Source organism: Fusarium falciforme, chromosome 1 (assembly GCF_026873545.1).
Source record: "Fusarium falciforme chromosome 1, complete sequence".
Classification (NCBI taxonomy): domain Eukaryota; kingdom Fungi; phylum Ascomycota; class Sordariomycetes; order Hypocreales; family Nectriaceae; genus Fusarium; species Fusarium falciforme.
Genome location: NC_070544.1, coordinates 2,953,001 through 2,975,910, shown reverse-complemented (window position 1 = coordinate 2,975,910; position 22,910 = coordinate 2,953,001). Strand labels below are relative to the sequence as shown.

The window sequence follows — 22,910 nt, the reverse complement described above, 5'->3', positions numbered from 1 at the left end:
GCCCCTACTAGCCACCATCGACTAAGTTAAGTGACTGGTGGAGAGCCCTGTGTTGCAATCGGTCTGCTATCGGGGGCAGAGTCAGCATAAGAGCCAGAGTTCGTACTTGGCTGCCACTGCCACTGCCGTTCTCGTCGCATTCGCACCCGCGAGTCTGCCACGAATTGGGACTGGTCTGAGTCAGTGCTCAAGAAGGTTTGCCAAGGGTTGTTCGCGATCAACATAAGGGCGAGTCGCTCCGCGAGAAACGCGAAGGAGAGGGAGAGACAGGCGCCGGGAAGCACGAGAGCTGTTCCAATCAGATCAGAGATGAACTTGGAATTGCTCATGTGAGTCAAGCTGCGAGGACACTGCAAGGTGACGGGAGCAACGCGCTTAACGGAGTTGGTGCCGACCAAAACTTCGGTGCCTGCTTCTCTGCATGTTCTTGGTGCCTGGATGAGAGGAGTTGGAGGGTGACTCGAGTGGCTGCGGGCGGGTGACAAGTTGGGGGGCCTGTTCAAAGAGGCCAGGCAGGCATGCCATCTTGGGGGGCTGTGAGTGACAGTGATAGTCGTCCAAGCCTGTGGCTCTAAGGTCGTGTTGCATGGGTCAAAAATAGTAGGTACCGCCTCGATGTAGCTATATCGGGGATAAGAGTACAACGTTCGATAACGACCCGGATGGGAAAATTGAGCGGCACAGTCGCCAACGCAAAAAATCGAGATGGAGAGGGCTGGAAAAGGCATCAAGCCTCACAATCTTCGGTACCTGCCCTTTGGGGAGTCCAATAGCTGCCTTCGTTAAGCGAGTCCTCGTGGAAGCTGGAAGGGATCTGGCAACTGGGAAGTACCTTCCCTGGAGGTGCTGTTGGCTGTGTTGCTGCAATGAGGGGAAAGTTCGAGGGGGCCCTTGACCTTTACTCGCGCTAAGCTGGGAATGCAACCTGAGGCACCTACCCAAGGCAAAGGTAATGTAAGGTGCGCGGTGCGGCAACGGGGGAGCGCCCGCGCAACGGCTGCAAGCATCCTGTTTTCTAGCGCAGCCATTGCGCCTGCCAGTTGCGCCTGCCGAAGTGACTCCGCGACTTCACGCTACCACCCGCCTTCCATCGTTCTTCCCGACCCTCCTTGCGCGAGAAAGGCGAGAGAGCTCAGGCTAGTCAGGGAGGGGCGGCCGACTCCCCAAGCGCCCGAAGCGGTAAGGCGTCTGTGTCGCTTGGGCACAGGTGTCGAGAAACGCGCACGCACCCGCTTTCCATCCCAAGATTGCGACGTATGAGCTTGGTAGGTATCGAGCTTGCGAGTCCACTTCCATCCCACTTCCATCCCCATCCATCCATCCCTCCCACGGCACTGCACTCCCTCGACTCGACGGCACTCATGTCAACGGCACGTCAAGCGGGCGCCCGGCGACGTCTACCCCCCGGCAAAAGTCTACGCCGACACCAATGCCATCGTGCGCCGGGTCCCATTATCCCATCTCCCTGACCCTTGGACCGCCCTTTCGCTAGCTGGGGAGGAGCCCGCTACCTTGGCCCTGGAACTCTTGATTGTCTCCGACCCGCCTTTAATCATTTGGCTTGGGCTCAAGCAAGCCATTGGATCATGTTCCATCAGGGACGCTTTACCGAAAGCCCACGCGATGGGCGACGAACCCTCTTGGCAGGAGTCGGGTAGACCAAATCGCCGGTCTATTCCCACAAGCCAGAGACGTGATGTCCCTAGAGAGTCCGCATGTTGGGCTGAGGATGAGCGAATGAGTGCGCAGCCCCCCTACAATTAGCTCGCCTAGCCGACTCATGTATTGTTCTCGTCTGCCTCGACCGCTCACCCGCCAAGCTCTGAGGAGAGAAGCACCAGGTGCAGGGATCGCGATCCTACGGCTTTCCTCAACTGTTTCTGCCTTTTGCGAGCGTGGAGCTCTGCGCCCACGGAGACGCTGTTGGAAACACAAACAACAGCAACTGCCGTCCTTCGAGTGAGGATCAAGACTTCCATCGTTACTTGACCGACTCGTCTACGCTGATTAATTCAAGGTTCGAATGCGGGACGAGGTCAACGGCCCAACTCAATGCGGCAGTGTTGAACCAACCTTTGCTTAATTCAGCGAGCTGGCACGCTGCTCGGTCTTTTCAGAGTGGCACGCATATTGCTAGCATTGGACAGATGATAGACATGACGGCCTTGACTCCCCACCGGGAGTGAACCAAATGTCACTGACGTACGTACCAGTCACCTTACGTCTCTCTGGTCTCCCATCGTGGGACTAATTAGGTCGACAAGTTGACCTGGTAGTTCCAAATACCCGCGACATGACTGCGGCTCCAACCCCAGCTCGGCTGTCGTCTCATGATCCCGGTCTTCCATCTTGGGTAGGGACCGTTGGGCCTTGTAACGACCCGCCCGTCTCTTCAGTGGCAGTCCATCCGCGCAGTCTATGGAGCTTCTTTGAGGTGGGCTTCCATTCATGAGCCACGGGTTGCCCACACACTCCCTGCCACGCCCCATGCCATGGCCCAACCGCGAGCATGCACCTCGATGGCCTGGTAGGGCCGGCCACCTTGACACGGGTCCTACACGCTGCCGGTCAAGTCAATAGGCCTATCGACACTCGCTTCTTCCCCGCTACGCCACATACCTGCGCTGTGACCACAGGTCTCTTGGGCGATGTCTCCATGCATGGGTGCTGGATCTCTTGTAAGTATCAACACCCCCCCCTTCTGCCCTTCACCCCCCCTTCGAAGGCTCCCCCATCCCCATCTCCTGTGGTGCCACTCCCGCCATGATCATACCCTTGCTCCGGCGAGTTTTCTCATTGCTCGACGTACGGCCTGCGAAGCCCTGGACCGACCACCGTCCGGACCCTGTCAATGTATGTACTGCCCTGCTCCTGTCCTGCCGGGTCTTTCTTCCATGTCACTCAATCTAAGAACGGTTTCTTGTCAAAGCTCCTCCACTCTTATGCACGTTCAACTTGCAAAACTCCTTGTACTGCCTCTCTCATAAGTGTCGGCATCCTGTCCCTGAACGTGTTTGGGGCTCAGAGGGTCTTCCATAGATAGATCACTTCTCAACCCAGCTTCGATGCATCTCCATCTCTGATCAGCTTTCGCGAGGCTTCTTATAAGCCCCGATTTCTTCCCCCGGCTTGTCACTTAATAATCGCACCGGTACCTCAAGTCGACAAGACCCCTCCTTTATCATCGACCTCATCGACTCCTTGTCTTTCCGTATGTCTCAACCCGAGTCTCTCTACCTTCCCCCATCCCCTCCATCCTCAGTCAAGATGGACCCGGCCGCAACAGATGGGAGCTGTGACAACATGAACTCACCGCCCGCCAGATCAACTGCCGGCAGCCAAGTCTCGCTCACCGGAGGGCAGTTCATCAACTCGAACATATCTGCCTCACCCCAGAGTCTCCCGCTCGAGTCTTCGCGGCAGCCCCCAGTTTCCTCGCCAAACAGTTACTCGTCAACGACCTACCTGAGCTCGTCGGCCGCGGAGTCATCTTACCTCCCCACACCTGCCTCTCAACCTTACTCCCCGTTTCCGGTCCTAACTCCGGCCGGCCTAAACTCGAGCTGGAGTCAAACGGACCAGCTGCAGTCGGACTCTACTTCGTCTCTTCGCCAACAACAGGGCAGGACGTCACTACAGCCATTGACATCAGACTCTCGCCAAACAGAGAGATCATCCGACATGAGGTATATCACGATTAGCTACAGCTCACTGATTTAAAGCTAATGCTCATGGTAGTACTGTCGCTCTCCAATTTGATCCGGCCTTCTCCATGGGACCAAGGTCGGCCTTCACTTGGCCAGGTACGAAGACCTTTCCCTGAATCGCCTTCACAATTGGAACTGACCAACTTTACAGGCCCTCTAGAGTCGAATGCGTCTGGAAATTCGATGATGAGCACTGGTCTGTCATCAATGGGTCCGGTCTCTGGAACCAGCCTCTCGCCACCACCGCAGTCGAGATCTCTGACCTCGAGCCCCCCACGACTATCCCTTACAACAGACCAGCGAGAACTCAAGCGGCACCAAGACAAAGCACGTCGGGACACAAGACTAGTGAGCCGAATGCGCAGAGCCAGCAGCAATTCCTACGTCGATTCCCCACCGCCAGCCATGGGACTCCCCAGTGCGACGACTGCCATGAATCTTCCAGCCTACACAACTTCTCCGGCTCCCGTGACTCTCATGAGTGAACCGGCGACGACAATGGGAGGCTCGACATACCTACAGTCCTACAGCCCAGCGACGATGGAGGACCAACAAGCACAATCAGCATCAGTGTACCCAACAGCATACCCACAGAACTTGTAAGACCCCTGCCTCGATAGGGCGGCGCCCGGGCCATGCTAATCTGCGATGACCAGACAAGCCAACTACAACATGCCCGTTGACTATGCGGCAGTTTATGCAGGACCCGGGCATTACAGGTACTATCGCCGACCCGCACGGATTGAGGCGCAATTGACTAATTTTGTTGTTCATGACAGCACGCGACCGACATCCATACCTGTTGGCCAGGACGTTGGTTTCATGTACCAGGTACCGGCCGTCATGGGCTCGGGCAGCACCAGCTCACACGAGGGGGGACACGTCCGAGTTGTGCAGAGCAGGCCAAAACCACGATGCTGGGAGCACGGATGTAACGGACGCCAGTTTTCGACATTTAGCAACCTTCTGAGGCACCAACGCGAAAAGTCTGGACAAGCAGCCAAAGCGACGTGTCCCAACTGCGGAGCTGAATTTACAAGGACCACCGCTCGAAACGGACACTTACTTCACGACAAGTGCAAGGGTCGACGAAACACTTGAGAGATGGAGGGATATTTTGGAACGAACACCGCCATCGGAAAAAAAACTGGGGTGCCCTCGCTACCCCGACCTTTTCTGGGGGCTCAGCCTCGGACTGAGCCAAAATTGGCGCTGGTTGCTTATCACACACGGATGTTAAGCTGCTGCACTGGTTGGCGCATTTCTATTATGGTACGGCGTATTTTTGGAAGGCAAAAGCTCCCGGTAGGGACGCGAAGGAAATCTGCCTCGCAGGATCGGTGTTGTTGTCTTTTGCTCGGGAACGAATCTAGATGGCATCCATGGCCGGCATCCAATCCGATGGTGAGCCAGGGGCAGGCATGATGATAGTAGCCAGATGAGGTATACATCACGAAACAACAACAAAGTTTTGAGAGAGGCATTTGGGAAGGGAGAGATTTGGTGATGATTGGGTGTTCTTGGAGGGGAGCATGGTTGAGATTCTGTTTGCGGAGTCGACTTTGGGGTTCTTCTTCTTTTCTTCTTCTTGTCCATTTCTTCTTTCTCAACACCATACCCCCATACCGACATTTCGGTATGGAGTTTCTTCTACCCACTTTTCTGTTTTGTTTATGCGTCAAGTTATACAGGTGTTTGTTTACCTGATCACGATATCATAGAGAGTGCTGGCTGCTTGAGGAGCTGGACTACGACATGGCTAGGCTACCTACCTGTCAACCAACCAACCAATTGTCAACCTACCAGGATACCTAACGAACACGTTACTACCAAATATACCACCATGTCAAAAAAGATGGCGATGCAATGCTAAGCAAAGGCCTTAATGTTGGTGAAAAGGTCCGATGCCCCTGCAGCGGTTTCAATCGCAACCTAAGCCGCAATCAACCTGACAGATCAACCAGTCAGCGCCACCTCCAGAGTTAACGTTGGTTATGCGGTTGGCAGTGATGGGCAGCACCCAGCCTCACTGACGGGCGTGACTGGCCGAGTTGGCAGTGGCAGCAAAAATTTAGGGCAGCAAGGATGCAAGAATCGAACGAGGAAAAGGCATCTGAAACAACCCGCCCGCAGAGGGAGGATGGGATGCCCCAGACTGTTGGTACGGACGTGCGAGCGAGAAGCAAATGATCGTCGCGGCAAGCAAGCCCACCCCGGGCTGTGAGTGTGTGTGAGAGTGTGACCAAGCGGCGTCGGAGCTTGCAGCACACAGCCGCGCCGCAAATAGCACGGGACGTTGGTCTGGCCAGGCGACGACGGGTAGCCGCAGTGAGTACAGTAGCAGCGAGCAGGAGGCGGAGGGGGGAGACAGACGAGAGGAGACGAGGGGGAGACAGACAGCCCGACGGAACTTAGTGGCCGGGCTAAAAGAAGCACTGGATGGATGGAAGCAAAGAAGTCATGACAGTGAGATTCTAGGGGTGATACTGATTCGGGTAGTGGGTTCATGAGAGATTAAAGCCACCGTCCGGTCATAGAAAGACATGATTACCTGCTGTCCAGTGCTATACTGCACTCTGCTGCACTAATACTGTATCCATGAACATCCGTATCCAGACATGGCAGCGTCGGGTATCCAGAGAAGTCAAGGCCCGAAGCCGCCCCGATGCTTCTCTCGCCCAGGGCCTTGGGGACGGTTGGCCGGATCGTGTCGGACCCGAGGACGGCGCAGGACGAAGCCAGCCACGCCCAACAAGGCGGCACCTTAACGACGCACGCCCCCTCCAAGGATGGGCCCCACTCGACGTCTCTCTCCCAGCAGGGGGGAATCACCCCGGCAGGGCAGGCCTTGTGCGTGTGAGAAGGTTTGGTTTGGTGGCATGGCACTTGCTTAGGCTTGGGGGAGCGGGCTGGGTTTGAAACGGGGGTGGCGGACCACATGGGTTGTGAACACCAATGACCTCCACTGGCGAAGTATTTAGGACACCCACACTTGCGCAGCCCGCGGGTCTGCGGGTACCTTATTCAAGGGCTTAAGAACGTGGCACGGCTTTTAGCTTGCGCTGAATTGGTGGAGGTGGATGTGGATGGCAGGGAGACTGCAAAGGGCACGAGGGACACCAATCCCTTTGTTATTGATATGGTTGTCTACGGAGTACACTGGAGGTCTTGACCTTGCAAAACAGTACGGGCGGCACTCGTCGGTGCCCTGCCCATGGGGCTCCAGCCAATCAGATAATATCAACCGGTGCCAGGCCCCTGGGTAACGTCGCAACCGATTACATGGATGAATGGAGTGATGGGAAGTGCTCTTGACACACAGGAAAGACGGGATATTCCACCCTCGATTCCCAAGGGCATGACGACATGGCCCTAGGACTACGGATATGGGTAGCCATCCCACATCCCTTCCCATCCCATCCCTCCCCATCCATTCTGGCCCATGACCGACCAGGAAACTATCATGATCATGGCACGGCTACTCCGAACGATGGTCTTTGCAGCCAAGGCCAAGCTGGATCGGATCGTCGCTCGTCTAATCTAGGCATCGACATTTGTACCTTGTCCAACTAGCCACCTTCCCCCTCCAGCAGAGTAGGCCATGTGGACGAACCATGAGATAGGACACAACACGACACGACAGGTGCCGGGGCCTTTGCTCAGTCAAGCGAGCGACTATGACTATGATTGATAATGACGTGAGAAATCCCAGCACCTCGCCGCACCGTTCTATAAGGCAGAGTAGGGCTGGGGAAAAGCGGACTGATTGCAAGGTCAAGAGTGGAGGCCGAGAGCTTGACTGACAGACGGGACCCAAGAAAAGGGACTTTTGGGCTGCTCACCGCGTCCGGCATGTGGGCTTGAGCAGGCTGGCTCATGTCATGTCCTGTCCCCCCTCTCCGTCGAGTGCCTCTACCTACATGAACTCACTCGGTCGAGCAGCTAGTTTGACCGCACTGCATGCAACAGGATATGAAGCACACGCAGGTACGCCAGAAGATCCCAGAGCACCGGTTCCTGAATCCTGGGAAGCTTCATTCCGGCGCAACGGTTCCAATCCTTCAGCTAGAGTTTCGGCTTGGCCCAGATTTTCGTTCGCTACACGACCGCTGCCCCCTTTCGCTAAGGGCGGCAGATCGCGAACCACGAGCCGCCCGCGCGTGTGCTTTGGCTTTTGGGGTGTGCAAGAGCACAAACGTTCCTTCTTTGGAGATGGTAGCGAGTCCGAGTGCGAGCAGCGGCCAAGTATTTGGTTTGGGTTAATTCCCATTAATATCAAAGAGACTAGACGCATAGACTCTTTTGCTGGAGGCTTGGCCGATGGGTAAAGGTGGAGTAACTATGTGGGAGTTGAGATTCGAGATTCTTTGAGCTGAGGGATGCTTGCTCCGTGCTTCTCGGCATCCCCCTACAGATTGGGGTAATCTCTTGCGGATGCCTCTCACTACACGAAAATGTCTAGAAGACGTGCATTGTTGGCGGAGGGGCAAGGTAAATTGCTTACTAGAGGGACCATGATTTTCTTGAATTTCGCAAAGTTGAGCAGACAAAAATCAATACCGTGTTTTCAACTTGATTGGTATCCCGAGAATTCGGGAGCAAACCCCGGGCCTGGGTGCGGCAGACCCGGCCGGGATTGGGGCGATCCTCGGGGCGGGTCGCGGATTGCCGGAGGGGTTTGACCATCGTCGCCCGGGGGGTTGTTCATCTCCTCCACAGAAGGATCTTGACAGTTCCGCTTGATGGCTCATGCTTCTTCCCTCCCACGACGATCCTTCTGTCAACCCTGAAATCGCTGGTTCGCAATACATACTCCCCCTGGGCGTACGACAGCCACAGTGCGCTCAGACTTGGGGTGTTTAGTCTCCCATCTGCTGAAACAAAAGCTTCTACACCCCCTACGCAGCTCATTTAACTTGCTTCTCGAACGAACCACCATGACCCCTCCCCCCCTTGTGGGACGTTTCCAACGGCCGGCGGTTTAGGAGAAAAAGATGGCGTGCGCCAGCCTAGGGATCTGACAGCCAGTGCTTGCAAGGACTCGCCTCACCAAGTTTCTAAGGCTGAGCATGAAGAAGCTGGGACTCAAACTAATCTCCCGCTAGACGGGCTCAAACAAAACACCAACCGCTCTGTTGCTCGCGTGGGGTCGCTGACCCCGGGCGCTGGGCTCAGTTCGACGGCGCAACAGCACAATGGTGCGCAATACGTACGCAAAATAGTTTCAGTGTCCATTGGCGAGTCTAAGCGTCTTGGTAATAGTTTGTCAGGCAGGACCAACAGCCCGTTTCAATCGCAACTGTTACCGTATTCTGCTACCTTGCTTTGCCTGCCGACGCACTTCGTTCCGATCCCGAGGTGACGCGGCCAAAGAGCGGTCGCGTCTCTGGTTAGCGCACTAAGCGCGCGTTCTTGGCGGCACAGATGCCCCACTCACCCTTGTACCTAACGGGCAGTTGCCCTGTGTGGGTTATTTCTTCTTCCGGAAAAGCACAGGCTCCAGGGCTGTTCGTCCCTATATCCGCACATACCAAACAACAACACCTCGTCGTCTCCATTCTCACCCCCATTACACCATGCCACAATGACCATGACGGCGTCGCGATACCGGGCTCGCAAGCAAAAGGTCTTCCGGTCCGTGTTCCAGACCGACATCTCCCAACCGACTCCTCGGTCGACTCCCGTCGCGGCATTCACCGAGCACGGCGTCGCCTTTGGTGGTCCACACGCGTTGTCGCCTCAGCAGCAGAGAGCTGCTCCACCACCGCCGCCGCTCTTCCATCAGACTCTCCATCAGCCCAGCGACCAGGTGAGGTGGGATCGAGCATGGCACGTCGTCACCTCCAGGATCCAGCTACCGACCTCAGTTGCCGCCGAGGACTCGTTTGGCGCCCTTTCGCAGGAGTCACAGGACATTGACCTGGACTTTCGAGACTCCCTGGCCTTGCTCCTCTACCCTGGCCGTGCATTGCCGCAGGCTGCGCACACGGAGGACATCCTTCTCTGGCACACCCAGCAGGTTCGCCAGCACTTTGTTCACCATGTTATGCCGTTGCTGGCCGCCTGCGCCAGCCAAACCGACCAGACGCAGATCCTGCTCTCGAGCATATCGACCCTTGAGGCTGCCCATCGTCAGTATCTGTACGGCCTGACGCTCATCGCCCAGGGGTTTGAAGATGAAGCGTCGGCAGACGCAGCTCTTACCAAGTTCCGTCGAGACTTGCACGCCATCATTGGAAACTCTCTCAACCAGGGGTTAACAAGTGCCATCCGCACCGTTCTTCAAAGGCTAGTTCATCTGAATCTCGGTATTGGCAAGCGCTATGATGGGACGGCATCAGAACCCGCAGATGACGGCGATGACTCGGTGGCCCGGAAAGAGCTTCTAGGCCTGCTCGAGTCTCTGCAGAATGTTGGTCTAGCTGGTGAGAAGTTCCAGGTGCTGTTTGCTGAAATTATGGACGCGAGCATGGAGGAGTTTATCAAGACTTCATATTCGGGAGTCTGGCAGTTACCGGAGTCGTCAACATCACCTCCGGGTGCGCCTACGGGCTGTCTCGCTCATCTATCTGAGTGGGTTGAGAATGTTTACGGACGTCTCGCTGTTGAAGTCTTCAGCCGCCTTGGAACTCGCATTGCCTGGAACGACGTAGAATGTTGGAAGGAAATCGCTGTTGGACGCCTAGCGACACTGCGGATTCAGGAGCTCTTCGACATTGCCCTCAACTGGCCAGAGAGTAAAGGGGGTCTTGATGACCTCCGCTCAGCTGTCACGACACCACAGCGCCGCTTGCAGCTCACGGATGCGTTCTCGATGGCTCTACAGACACGCCTTCTTCACCCCGGCCGATCTACATTGGATATCCTCCAAACCTACATCTCTATGATCAGGACATTTCATGCGCTAGATCACTCAAAGGTGCTGCTTGATCGTGTCGTCCATGCGCTGCAGTTATATCTCTGCCAGAGGGATGATGCCATCCGGATTGTCGTCACAGGCCTACTTTCCAACCCCAACAGCAATGATTCGGAGGAGGGCAAGACCAAGCTGGTAGAGTTGGCAGTTTTGCTCAGCTCGGCCTCCCAGCAGCAGCGGCGCCCAGCGGACGATGATGATCTCGACTGGAACGATATGACCTGGGTACCAGACCCAGCAGACGCAGGTGTCAATTACAAACGACCTAGAAATGAAGATGTCATTGGCACGCTGATCAATGCTCTCGGCTCCCAAGACATTTTCATCAAAGAGTTTCAACTCATTCTCGCAGAGCGTTTGCTCTCGAACCAGAGGAGCTTCCTACAAGAGACCAAGGTATTGAGTCTTTTGAGGAAACGGTTTGGTGAAAACGCCCTGCAAAATTGCGATGTCATGATGAGGGACATCCAGGACTCGAAGACTGTGAATTCGGCTATTCGCCCGAATCTACACCAACCTCCGGGCAGCACGGATCAGCTTTATTATGAAGCCAAGACCCTCTCGCGACTCTATTGGCCTGGTTTGTCTAAAGAACCGTTCACGGTGCCACAGCCGATTGCAATAATGCAGCGTCAATACGAGCGAGAGTTCGAGGACCTAAAGACATCCCAGAAGCTCACTTGGCTGGATCAGCTGGGCTCGGCAATCGTCAAGCTGGACTTTGAGGATCGTTCTGTCGAGCTTGAGTGCAAGACATACGAGGCTGCTGTGATCTACGCATTCCAAGACGAAAACGGCCAGAGCGAATCCGGACCAGTGCAGCGCAATTTCAACGACATCTGGCAACAGCTCATGATTGACGAAGACCTGCTTGAGGCAGCTCTGAAATTCTGGGTCAGCAAGAAAGTGCTTCGCGATGTCGGTCAGCAGAATTACATGGTTCTCGAACGGTTGGACGACGAGGGTGCAGCAGACCAGCCAGACACCGCGGCAGACGATCAAGGCCCTGAGGACGACCGCCAGTCATCTCCACGCAAGGCCAAGATAGATTCAAAGGAGCAGGAACGACGGACTGTCTACTGGCAATTCATCGTGGGCATGTTGACGAATTCGGCGCCAGCCATGCCCCTGGCGCAGATTTTGATGATGATGAAGATGCTGATCGCCGATGGCTGCTCTTGGAGCAACGAGGAACTACAAGAGTTTTTGGGAGAAAAGGTGGCGGAGAATGAGTTGGAGCTAGCCGGCGGCAAGTATCGCCTGCCCAAGAAGTGATGCAGATTATGGGCCGTCGGATTTGTTTGCAGGCCAAAACTCTGTGTCATGGGCTGAGCTCGGAACCAGGTGAATCTTGCTGCAGTGTTACCCTCTCGCAGCGGGCTGAGATGGCGGTGGAGGCAGTGAACAACTGCTCGCAGGACAAACATTCGGAACCGAATAGCAGCCGTGACTCGCCGAGGGACTGCACGTTGCATCGAGGTGGAACGGGATAGATGCAGCGACGGCTGGTTGCGGCCTTTTCCGGCGAGGACGGCGAGGCGATGATCTATCTGTGCTGACAGTTGGACGGAACCAAGAAAGGACGGAGACCGGGACTCGAAAGTCAAACCAACCTAGCCTGCCAGGTTTGTTTGATGCCGGGTGTGTCTTCCCTGTTTACCTACATATGCCGTGCCTGGGGGACGGACCCCAGGCTTTATGTAAATAGAAGCAGTGCGTTGCTCCAAGCTTTGAGCCGGGGACGGACAAACAGCCAGAACAGGACAGAGAATGAGGCATCCCAATATGGCGTTTCCCCCGAGTGTCCAGGATCGCCGCCGGGATCCAGGGAGATGAGACAGCGAATAGAAGAGTTGCCCTCTAAAGGAGCGAGAAGTGTCACGGTGCCGGGCAGTCGTTGCAGATCTGTTTCTGTCGACGAGGGCCAGTATTTACCCAGGATCTGGGGATTCCGGGTGCGGAGGGACCAATTGACGACCTCGAGGTTAAAGTGGTTGCATGTTCTGGCAGATGGTGATGGGTGGGATCCGCAACGCCCGAGCGGCACAGGCGCTTCCACTGACCGAGGATGGGAATGGAATGCTCAGGTGCCTTGAGGTCTGACGTATTCAACGAAGCATCGATGGGACGGGGTTGAGGCGCGTGAGATGCGCCAGGGTTGCGCGAAGAGGCCATGTGAGTGGGAGTGAGCGTGGACGAGGGCTGGGGGGGGAATATTGAGTCATAGCGACAATGGCTGCTGGAAGAGAGACGATGAAACCGGTTGGACGCCTTGGAGATCCCTGGGCCGGGATTCGGCATTGGGTCTCTCTTTTCTGATCTGTTGAAAGACAATGTTTCTGTTCTCAGCACCAGGAGACAGGGCGGCCTGCAGATCGTAAGTGTAGGTCCGGCAAGTGTCTCAGTATTAAAAAAGACCGGGCGGGTCGAGAGACAAGGTTGCCATTCTGCATGTGAGACCTCGAACGGGGCTTAAGCTGGGCGTTCATGTTGATTCCCAGCCCAGGGAGTGAGGTGCCAGGTGGTGTGCGTGTGTGTGTTTGCTGTCTTGGGTTTGCGGTGCGTAGCCGATCGGCTGCGCCGTCGGACGGATGCTCCTTGGAGCTCCAGCTGGCTGTGAGATGCAATCCATTGATTGACTGATTGACAGACCCATGGCACTTTTTAGTTCGAGGCAGGGGGAACAGGAGGACGGACGACTTGAGAAAAGGGAAGCCACATTATAATGACGAACAGACTACTCGCTGCTTGCGTGGTCAGCGAACAAGGTTGGCAGAGAGGAGCAACATACCCATCATCAACGAGCCCAACTTACACGCCAGAGCATCCACGGCATGCCAATGGTGGCGGAGGGCTGGGGGTGGTCGAACAAACATATCCAGGATGGGGAACCGATAGTCTCTGCGCGGACCCTCCTCTATTGGGTTTGATGAAGACAGCACAGCACAGCAGGCAGGGCTTGGAGGACGGACATTATTCGTTACATTGTATGCAGCTTGCCTGCCAGAGGTGCGCAGCGGTCGAGAAAAGAAAGCAAGACAAGAAAACCAACCCGGCTGGTTCCATTGCCAAGCGGGTTCGCTGCGGGAGGAGGACGACGACGACGACGCTGGGTGGGCTAAAATGGAGGAACGTCAGACAAACGCCAGGTTGACGCTGCTGGAGGGGCAGCTCCAGTGAGGTCTAGCGGAGAGGGGGCTTATCATGGCGGTCGCGATATGAGCCGCAATTGTGAGAGCGTCTGTCCGTCCGTCTGCCTACCTGCCTGTGGGCCGGGGCTCGAGCTTGGGGGAGTGATGGGCAATCATGGGTGCTGTGATGTGATGGATGGCTCGAGGCACGCGAGGCGACGGCGGGCGCTCACATGATGGTCATGTCGACAGGCAGAGCCATCATGGCACCGATGGGGAGGATACAGGAGGAGAGCTCTCGGATGGGCGCCGTAATCACGGAACAATTGATGAAACGAGGTGTTTCCAAAGGGATTCATTCAGCAGAAAGGGAGGTCAGTCATCATCCCATGACTTGTTGGACATTGCCCGGCGTCTTGTTAGTTCCAAGTTCGCTGAATACCGGGTCCGCATCCTAAAAGGGTCATCTTGATTCACAGTATGAACACAGACAGCGCAACCTCTCACTTCCAGGATCATGAACGGAGAGACCAACCAGAGATTCGGGTTCTGCTTTCTTTTTCCCCCTGTTACTTTTACGAGAGAGGGGGCGCTGTACCCTAACCAGCTGAACCTGATGGTTTCCGCCATCTCCAGGGTGGGTGGTGGTGGTTGAGTTTGTTCTACGAGGCCCGCCGCCTCAGCACCTGGAGTACACCTCCGGCCTCCATCCCGCCAATGGATCCATCCATTGAAAAAGGTAGGACTCGGGCGTAGGTTCGTTCAATGCGGCGGTTGCTGGTACTGTAGCTGGACCGGAACCTGGCAGTCAAGACCAAAAGGGCAGGGAAGAGCCCGCCCAGACACCTCCTAATCCAATGGACGGGACCCAATCCATCATGCCCTCTTCGCATCATGTGCACGTTTGGGATAGGCTCCGTTAATACGCCCCCAAGGCCACCCCGGCAACCTTGGGCTTTTCTTACTGTACGTCCATGGCACGCAACAAGCTCCACTGAGGCGATCTTGTCCCGCTAATTGCTCAGGTGAGTGAGCAAGGGAAAAGGAAAAAAAAAAAGGCTCAGAGGGAGAGACGAGAGAGGGAAAAAAGATCCAAGCCGAGCTTTTGTTGGATCAATGATGGGCTTGTGCCGGCTTGGGCTTGGACTGGCTGGAAACTGGCTTGAGTTTTTGCCCAGTTTACTCCGGCTGGCGGGCTGGGCTCTACCAGTAGTACCTTTGGACGGTATCGTCCATGCCCGGCTAGACTGCCTCTGCGCATGACCATGACTCTCTCTCCCTCACTCTGCCATTGACATTGCGAGTCTTGGTTGAGTCTCTCCGTCTCCAGCTCATCACTCGAGGCCCTTGCCCGTGCCCCCCTGGTGGTGGAGGTACCGTACCAAGCAAAGTATGGTACCAACGGGTCAGTCGGGTGGTTTCTCTTAGGGCGAGCGAGGGTCTCTTCATCCGGGATATGGAGGAGGAGTAAGAGGAGAACCTTGGAAGCTTGTTGTCCGTTCGCCTACTCGCACTTTGATCGACTGTTTCTTGGTCGTCGTGCGTTGGTTCGTCGTTCGTTTTACCTTTCGGTTTGTCTGTCTGCTTGCTCTCCTCCCCTCTTCTCCCTCATCATTCACCTCGTTTTCAACCCCTCATTCCCACCAGCCTTGTCGTCGTCGTCGTCGTCGTCCCCGTCGTCATCTCCCTGCCGTTTGTCTCTGTCGGCGTCTTTTTGCTCTCGGTGATCCATCCTCACCTTTGCCTTCCCGCCGCCGCCGCCGCACGCGGTCGGTCCCCTTGCTCGCTTCGCTTATCACAAACCCAGGCTGTCCTGTCCGTCAGTCCCGCTTTGAATGCCTTGCCTACCCAGGCGGCGGGCCTCTCTTGCTTGGGAGCAGCTTACTTGGGGGATACGGACACCGTCCTGTACCGATCAACCCGACGACTCTCCACTTGCTGCCAAACACGGCCGGCCGGCACCAGTCCAGCAATTTTGGGGAGTGTGAGTGAGAGAGTGTGTGGTGGACGGCCAACCGCGACTTGCGACTGCGACTTGACTGCGACTCCGGCTCTGACTTGACTGCGACATTTGGTGCCATCATCATCCCCAGGGTTTCTGTTGGAGGGACAAGAGCAGCCCGCTGGCCTGTTCATTCCTGCTCCCTTTTTTTAAACCCTTTTCTCTACCTATTCTGTTCCATATTACTCCAGACGTCCGTCCTCTCCGCCGGTACGCCTACGTAAAGACAAAGAAGCCTTTTCTTTCATTCCCGGGCTTCACCTTTGCCCGCCTGCCTGCCTGCCGTCTCTTCCTTACGCCTCCGTAACCTGAATCTGACCTGTTTCCTCTCACGTCCTGCTACACCACCTAAACGCCTCCTCGTACGCTCGCAACCGTTGACCCATTGGAGCTGCCCACCGGCTTCTGTTCTCCCACATCCACCTACTCCCGCTCTTCTTTCCAGGTTGGGTAGCTACCTAGCATCCATCCATTGCACTTACATCCACCATCGCCCGCCTAGCCGGCCACATTCACGACATTTCCTGACGCCTGCCATTGCCACTTCCGACGCTCGCCTGCTTCAAAGTCCTGTACCTACCTTGCTGTGCGCCTCGTTCAAATCGCCCCCTCTTCATCCTTCCCCCTGGTAGCAAAGGGAAATAGAGCTTGCCCCGGTGTCAGAGTTGCTCGTTCGCTCAGGCAGCGTCTAGACCACCTCCCAGGCAGGCCCAGCCAAGCCCGGCCTCACTCGCGAGCGACGGACAAAGACGTTGGCACTGCTGGATTCCGCCCGAGCCTGTCCCTGCAACCCACAGCATCACCACCCGTCCACCGTCGGCCAGTGCAGTCCAGTCCGGTCCAGGGAGTCTCATTCGTACAAGACGTGGCATCCGGTCTTCTTTTTTTGCATTTCTCCTCTTGTCTCGCTCGCTCAGCTCAGCTCAGCTTTTTCTGTCTGTTCTGTCTGTCCCCCACACCATTTTATTCCTCTCTTTTCCCTTCCTTCCCTCCTCTCTTTCCACCTCGCCGTCTTCGTCTTCGCCATCGTTTGACGACCGCTTCTCGTCGCTGCTTTGGTCTCGCCCGTCAGCTTTCGTCGTCTTGACCCTGGACGCCGCCGCTAAAGTTACAAGCTACGTCGTCATCGGCGTTATCGCAGCCCCCCCGATAACAGACAGACCCAGCAGCTGCTGCCCCTCATCCTCACCATCCTCCCACCGCGGCCGCCCGCCCTCATTCGGCTCTACCTCTCCTCCTTCTTGGTCCCTCGCTTCGGCATCCGGAAGTCCTTGGTCCCAAGACCTCGACCCCTCCGCGTTTCCCGATCACCGCCCTGTGATCGCAGCATGCTCCCGATAGTCCTAGTCCAACACTGCTAGAATACTACGAATACACATACCCATCACTTACGTGGGGCAGTCGTCCAGGCAGCTGGTGTTGCTGCCACCCGCATCCGCATCCGCATCCGCATCGTGCCTATTCGAGACTCGCAGCGTCTGAGCCGTCCTTTTCAACCCCCGCGACGCCTGGTATACCACATCAGGCTCCCGGGCGGCTTCTCTTTTGCAAGACTCCGCCAGCCCAGATCATTGCAGACGAGGTTCATCTAGCAGCCGAGCTGCGTCGCCCAAGATGGATCCCATGGATCCCATGGACTATATAATGCACAACCCTCGGTCTTCTGGCCACTACGATCCCGTACACTCGGCTTCGAACCATTGGATGTCTCACTCACACAACTCACCTTCTTACCCATGGCAGACGCAGAATCCAAGCTTGCCTCAGAGCTATCCTCACCACCCGTTGCAGCCTGCACCCGGCTCCGGTCCGGATCCGTTCCAGCTCGGTCATCATCATGGAGGCATCTTGCCGCCAATGCTGGGTCTGCCGCATCCCCATGCGTTTCCAGAAAGCATGCCGGGAGCCATATCTCCGCGACCGAGTGGACGACATCAGACCTACCATCGCAGCGCCATGCCACCCCCCGTAGCGCCGGTCGCTTCCGGCACGGGTGCTCACAGCCGTGATGGAGCCTTTGCAAACCAAATTCCCGGCCGGCCATTGAGCTTTCAGCCGCCTGCAGGCCTGGGTATTCCACCGCCAAGTGCAGGTGCAGGTGCAGCTCCGGAGCCTAATTCACAGCAGCAACAGCAACAGCGCCCGCCGTTTCTCGCATCAGAACCTCCGACAAACAACTTCGGCCAACACAACAACAACTCTCCTCATTTCGTGCCCGTGCCCGTACCCGTGCCTGTGCCTCTCCCCCCTCACCCTTACATGTCAACACCACCACCGCGTCGGGGTCACTTTTCGTCGGCTTCCACTTCTTCAAGGACTGTCTTTCGTGACATACCTTCTCCTACCAGTAAGCTTCCCTCTTGTCTCGGGGTCAGCCAGCCTCCTCTCTGGTTACACCGAGCTCTGGCTTGCGAGAAACCCTCGTCCGACGCCACCGTATCATGCAGCGCGCACGAAACCAGTCGCTTGCACCAGCTAATATTCATTAGGGCCATCCCCTCCTTCGTCTGGTTTCCGCAGATCTCACCACACACGCCAGCGCAGACCAACATCCACTCGCATCATGTCGTCGGAGCCTGGGCGGGAAGATGATGACGACGCTGCCCGGCATGTGTATTTCGAGCATGGCATGTACAGCCCGGGCGGGTCAGATTCCTCTGCTGAGGCAAATGAAGAAACAGTCCTCCGTCACATGCAACTCATGAGAGGTGCTGTTAGTACCAAGATGGTGGCATCCAAGTCGACGTTGCGATCTCTCGAAAGTGTCAAGATTGAAGATATCCCGGAAGGAGACCGAAGTAGGCGATCTCGCTCTTGAATGAATTGGTGGTATGGTGAAGCTAATGCGTCGCAGGTTGTGTCATTTGCTACGGCGATTATGGCGTCGAAAGTCCTGAGGGTGTTCGCGAGTCGCCCCTCCGTCTCCCGAAATGCGGGCATATCTTCGGAGACCACTGCATCAAAACGTGGCTTGATCAGTCAGATAGCTGCCCATATTGTCGTGACAAGCTGCATTCAGAACCCAAACAGCACACCAGCGCTTCTACGCGCGCCTTCATGAGCTTGATGAGGTCGCAGGGACTCCATGTTTCGTCAAGGTGCGTGACTGGACTTCCTACCGCGCTGATGTCTTGATTGTTAGTAGCTGACAGACTCGATAGGGCAACCGCTAATCCAGACGACATCTTGGCCAGAGCGATGGTAATGTCTTATGGGATGGGGGGCAGAAACGGATCCCCTTCGCGACAGCCTGTCACGGCTGGACGAAGATCACCACCAAGTGATGCGGGCGAACGACAACGTCGAACCAGAGCCCGACACGACAACGGACACACTCGCGAGCTGAGGCCACTGTCGGGAGGCCATAGCCGTGCTGTCCATTTCGACACGCCCTCGCAGCGCGCTGCTCCGGGTGCACCTTTGATCGGCCACTCGTTTGTGCACCACTGGGACGAGATGTCGCCGATGGAGCGACGGCAACAATGGACCAATGAACGGGATCAAATGTCGAATGGTCGGTTGAACGGTCCCCCGAATAGCACCTCAACAACAACCACGGATGCGCCCGGAGAGGCATCGACTCCCGCATCTACCATCTCAATGTCTGCTCTCTCGCCATTAGCACCAATGTACCAACCGCAGGGAGTGTTCATAGGCGCCACAGACAGACACCCTCTTGGGGCGGCGCCATCTCATGATCTGCCGCTCCTGGAGATTCGGAACCCGCCACCACAGGCGCAAGCTGCCCCGGCTTCGGGAGGTAACGAGAACGCAACCCCCTCCTTGGCTACGCCGCAGGATCTACCTGGACCTATCCAGGGCAACAGTAATCGGTCTTGGTAGCGCCGTGGCCAGGCTCGTGCGAGGCGCGCATTTCTCGGTCGAAATGCGTCAACCCAGTAAGTGAAGCGACACGGGACAAGCGGCAACTACCACGTGGTTGAGATATTACCCCGCGAAGGCCAGGGGATAGACAAGATCGGCTGAGTGGTTGAGGTCATGGACCTAGAATTTGGTTGGCACTCAGGTGCCGAGTGGACGTCGACAGAAAGGGCATGGAACAGGTTGCGGACGATGATACAAGAATCCGATTCGCATGCGAGGGAGGGATTGATTTGGCGTTGGCTTTGGCATTGAGGGCATCATGGATTGATTCATGGAAATTGCACCAGGTTATGGTTTTCTTTTTAGGAGGGAGTGTCATCTGGCGTTTTCATGACGTTTGACAATTTTGGGGGGAAGCGCAGCAGCAGGGCTTGTCTGCCAATGACTGTCCTATTACAACAGCGGAATTAGCGATAATCTCATAAAGAAACCCACTTTGTGCCCCCCATCAACTCTGATGCAACCCTAGCTCGCCCTCTTGGAGAGCGATGAAGTGGGCGAGGCTAGCGCATAGTGTAAGAGACTCGGCCAACATGGCTGCCGGTCGGAGTTTGAGTTGGAACGGCAATGTCCGTTGGGACACCGGCACAATGTTGACGACCGATCGGAAACCAGGATAGGCCGACCTGGAGCAATTCCCAACTTCTCTGACGGCTCAAGTCTTGGACGAGTCTGGGGACATTGACGGAATCTCCACTGCGTTTAAGATAAACGAATCGCTTATAAGACCATCCCGTGGCTGTTACCCCTGGCTCCGTCCCCTGCAAAGCCCAACTCCTGTCGCTACTTGTCCCGCCCGCGTTAAAGTATTGGTTGCTCCCGTTGCTTGACCTAACTCCCTTTGACGCGCAAGATACTCAAGAGTGAGGGCCTCAAGTCGTCATGGGGTTGCCGTGGGAGAACATCACGGGCGGTGCTGCCACGGTCACTCTGGCTCTCACCTGGGTGCAGAACGATTGGTCCAGGCTGCTCCTGTTGAAGCACTTTACAGGGCTGTGGACTGTGGGCTTCGTGTTCTGGGTTGTCTGGGCGATATGGGTCTATCCGCTGCTCGTGTCGCCGTTGCGACATCTGCCTGAACCCTCCAACAACCACTGGCTTCTGGGCCAGGCAAAGAGGATATTTGCAGAGCCTTCGGGCCTGCCAATGCGAGAATGGTTCGTCAATTGCCTCTTGTGGTGCAATTGTACTTTGAAAACAACATACTAATCCTCATCCCAGGGTGGCCGAGATCCCCAACGATGGCATCATCCGCTACCGCGGCCTGTTGAACCAGGAGCGGATCCTCGTCTGCTCACCCAAAGCGTTGGCTGAGGTGCTGGTCACCAACAACTACGCCTTTGCGAAGCCGAGTTACTTGCAGCAATCCATCGGGCGCATCCTTGGAATAGGTGTGCTGTTCGCCGAGGGCGATGAGCACAAGATGCAGCGCCGCAGCTTGACGCCTGCGTTTGCCTTCCGTCATATCAAGGACATGTATCCCATCTTTTGGCGCAAAGCTAAAGAGGTGACCCAGGCTATGACGACAGAGCTTGGGGGTCGAGACGAGGTCGAGCTTGAAGTGTCCAGCTGGGCATCGCGGGCAACGCTTGATATCATCGGCGTCGCTGGCATGGGGCGAGACTTTGGTGCTATCCAAGACCCCGAGAGCGTGCTTGCCAGGACTTACAGGAAGATCGTCAAGCCTTCCCGCGCGGCTCAGATCCTGGGTCTCATTTCCATGTTTATACCGCTGCAAATAGTCACCAAGCTGCCATTCCGCCGGAACCAGACCATCAACGCAGCGGCGGGCGAGATCCGAGCGGTGTGTCGAGACCTGATCCGGGAGAAGAAGGCCAAGTTGGCCAACAAGGAGCAGCCAGATATTGATATCTTGTCGGTAGCCATTGAGAGCGGCGGCTTCACGGATGAGAACTTGGTTGATCAACTCATGACGTTTCTCGCTGCGGGACACGAGACGACAGCATCGGCCATGACCTGGGCGGTTTATATGCTGTCTCGATACCCCGAGGTTCAGAGCCGGCTGCGGGAAGAGGTTCGAGAGCGCTTACCTTCCGTGGATTCGGATACCGACATCACCAGCCTCGACATTGATCGCATGCCGTACCTCAATGCTGTGTGCAGTGAGGTTCTCCGTTACTACAGCCCTGTGCCGTTGACGATGCGTGATGCTGCTCACGACACCACAATTCTGGGCCATCCAGTGCGGCAAGGTACTCGTATCGTCATTGTGCCCTGGGCGACTCACTTTGACCAGCACCTTTGGGGTCCGGACGCGGACCGTTTCGATCCGGAGCGGTGGCTCCCCTCCGGCCCCGAGGGTGGAGCCGCAGACCGGAAGGCCGCCAGCGGGGGCGCGACCAGCAACTACGCATTCCTGCCGTTCTTGCACGGGCCCCGGAGCTGTATTGGGCAGAGCTTTGCCAAGGCCGAGTTCGCCGCCCTCCTCGCGGCGTGGGTCGGTCGGTTCGAATTTGCGCTGGCGAACCCGGAGGAGGCGGACGAGAGCAAGGTGGAAATCCGGGGCGGTGTTACGGCCCGGCCCGCCAAGGGCATGCACATCAAGGTTAAGGTTGTGGGCGGGTTTTGAAGGGCTTTTCTGGCTGTCGTTTGATTTGTATATATGTAAAGAGCGATGAAATGGTAGCGCGGTGCGGCATGCGTTGTCAAGCCCGTGGCTGGTTTCAGAGCGCAATCAGTGTAGGTCAATTGGGTGAGATGTTCGCTAAGCAACTCGGTGGAGGTTGTCCACATGTTTGAGTCATTCTAGGGCTGTAGTTGCATCAAGCTTTTGATTGACGGTAGCATTTAAACGGCCTGGTTATCATCTGCATGGCCATGGCCCATAATTAAAAATAGGCCTGGGCGTCTTTAACACCTCATGATCAGATTCAGCTGAAGAGGAGCCCCAGGACCCTTGTGTGAAGATATTGACGCAAGTCGAATCGGATTTCCCTCCCACCAATTGCAGGGTAGGCACCCTGACGGACGGCCCGCAAGAGTGGCCGCACGTGTTACAGCATGTGACTGCCAGCTGGCAATGCACCAAATCTCGGTGGAGATGACGACGGCGCTAGCCAATGTGTGGCGGCCTGAATGTCGACTCTGCACCAGCTGAAGTGACCAAGATTAAAATGATTTCTGCGATAACAGAGCATCCTTGGCGAACTCTGACCTGGAGTTGATCTCGGCTCTTACAAACGACCGCGATATGAAAACCCTCACCTAGGACCCCTTACAGTACCTAGCAGAGAAATAGCGCGATACCA

The 22,910-nt window shown here is 56.2% G+C and overlaps 4 protein-coding genes across 4 annotated transcripts; all 4 read left to right on the top strand.

Annotated features, from left to right (window-relative positions):
* Positions 1 to 3,213: 3,213 nt before the first annotated feature.
* On the top strand, positions 3,214 to 4,808 carry NCS54_00080500 (Hypothetical protein; the record flags this gene model as incomplete). Its single annotated transcript, XM_053146444.1, has 5 exons — positions 3,214 to 3,686; positions 3,739 to 3,803; positions 3,859 to 4,306; positions 4,364 to 4,426; positions 4,487 to 4,808. The coding sequence occupies 5 exons, from the start codon at positions 3,214 to 3,216 to the stop codon at positions 4,806 to 4,808; spliced, it is 1,371 nt and encodes a 456-aa protein (XP_053002419.1).
* A 4,483-nt stretch (positions 4,809 to 9,291) lies between these two features.
* Positions 9,292 to 11,898, top strand: NCS54_00080400 (Anaphase-promoting complex subunit 2; the record flags this gene model as incomplete). Its single annotated transcript, XM_053146443.1, has 1 exon — positions 9,292 to 11,898. One exon carries the CDS (start codon positions 9,292 to 9,294, stop codon positions 11,896 to 11,898), a length of 2,607 nt encoding a protein of 868 aa, XP_053002418.1.
* A 5,472-nt stretch (positions 11,899 to 17,370) lies between these two features.
* NCS54_00080300 (RING-type domain-containing protein) lies at positions 17,371 to 19,599 on the top strand (the record flags this gene model as incomplete). Its single annotated transcript, XM_053146442.1, has 4 exons — positions 17,371 to 18,103; positions 18,246 to 18,554; positions 18,611 to 18,854; positions 18,918 to 19,599. The coding sequence occupies 4 exons, from the start codon at positions 17,371 to 17,373 to the stop codon at positions 19,597 to 19,599; spliced, it is 1,968 nt and encodes a 655-aa protein (XP_053002417.1).
* A 924-nt stretch (positions 19,600 to 20,523) lies between these two features.
* Positions 20,524 to 22,231, top strand: NCS54_00080200 (Hypothetical protein; the record flags this gene model as incomplete). Its single annotated transcript, XM_053146441.1, has 2 exons — positions 20,524 to 20,798; positions 20,863 to 22,231. The coding sequence occupies 2 exons, from the start codon at positions 20,524 to 20,526 to the stop codon at positions 22,229 to 22,231; spliced, it is 1,644 nt and encodes a 547-aa protein (XP_053002416.1).
* Between the last annotated feature and the right edge of the window lie 679 nt (positions 22,232 to 22,910).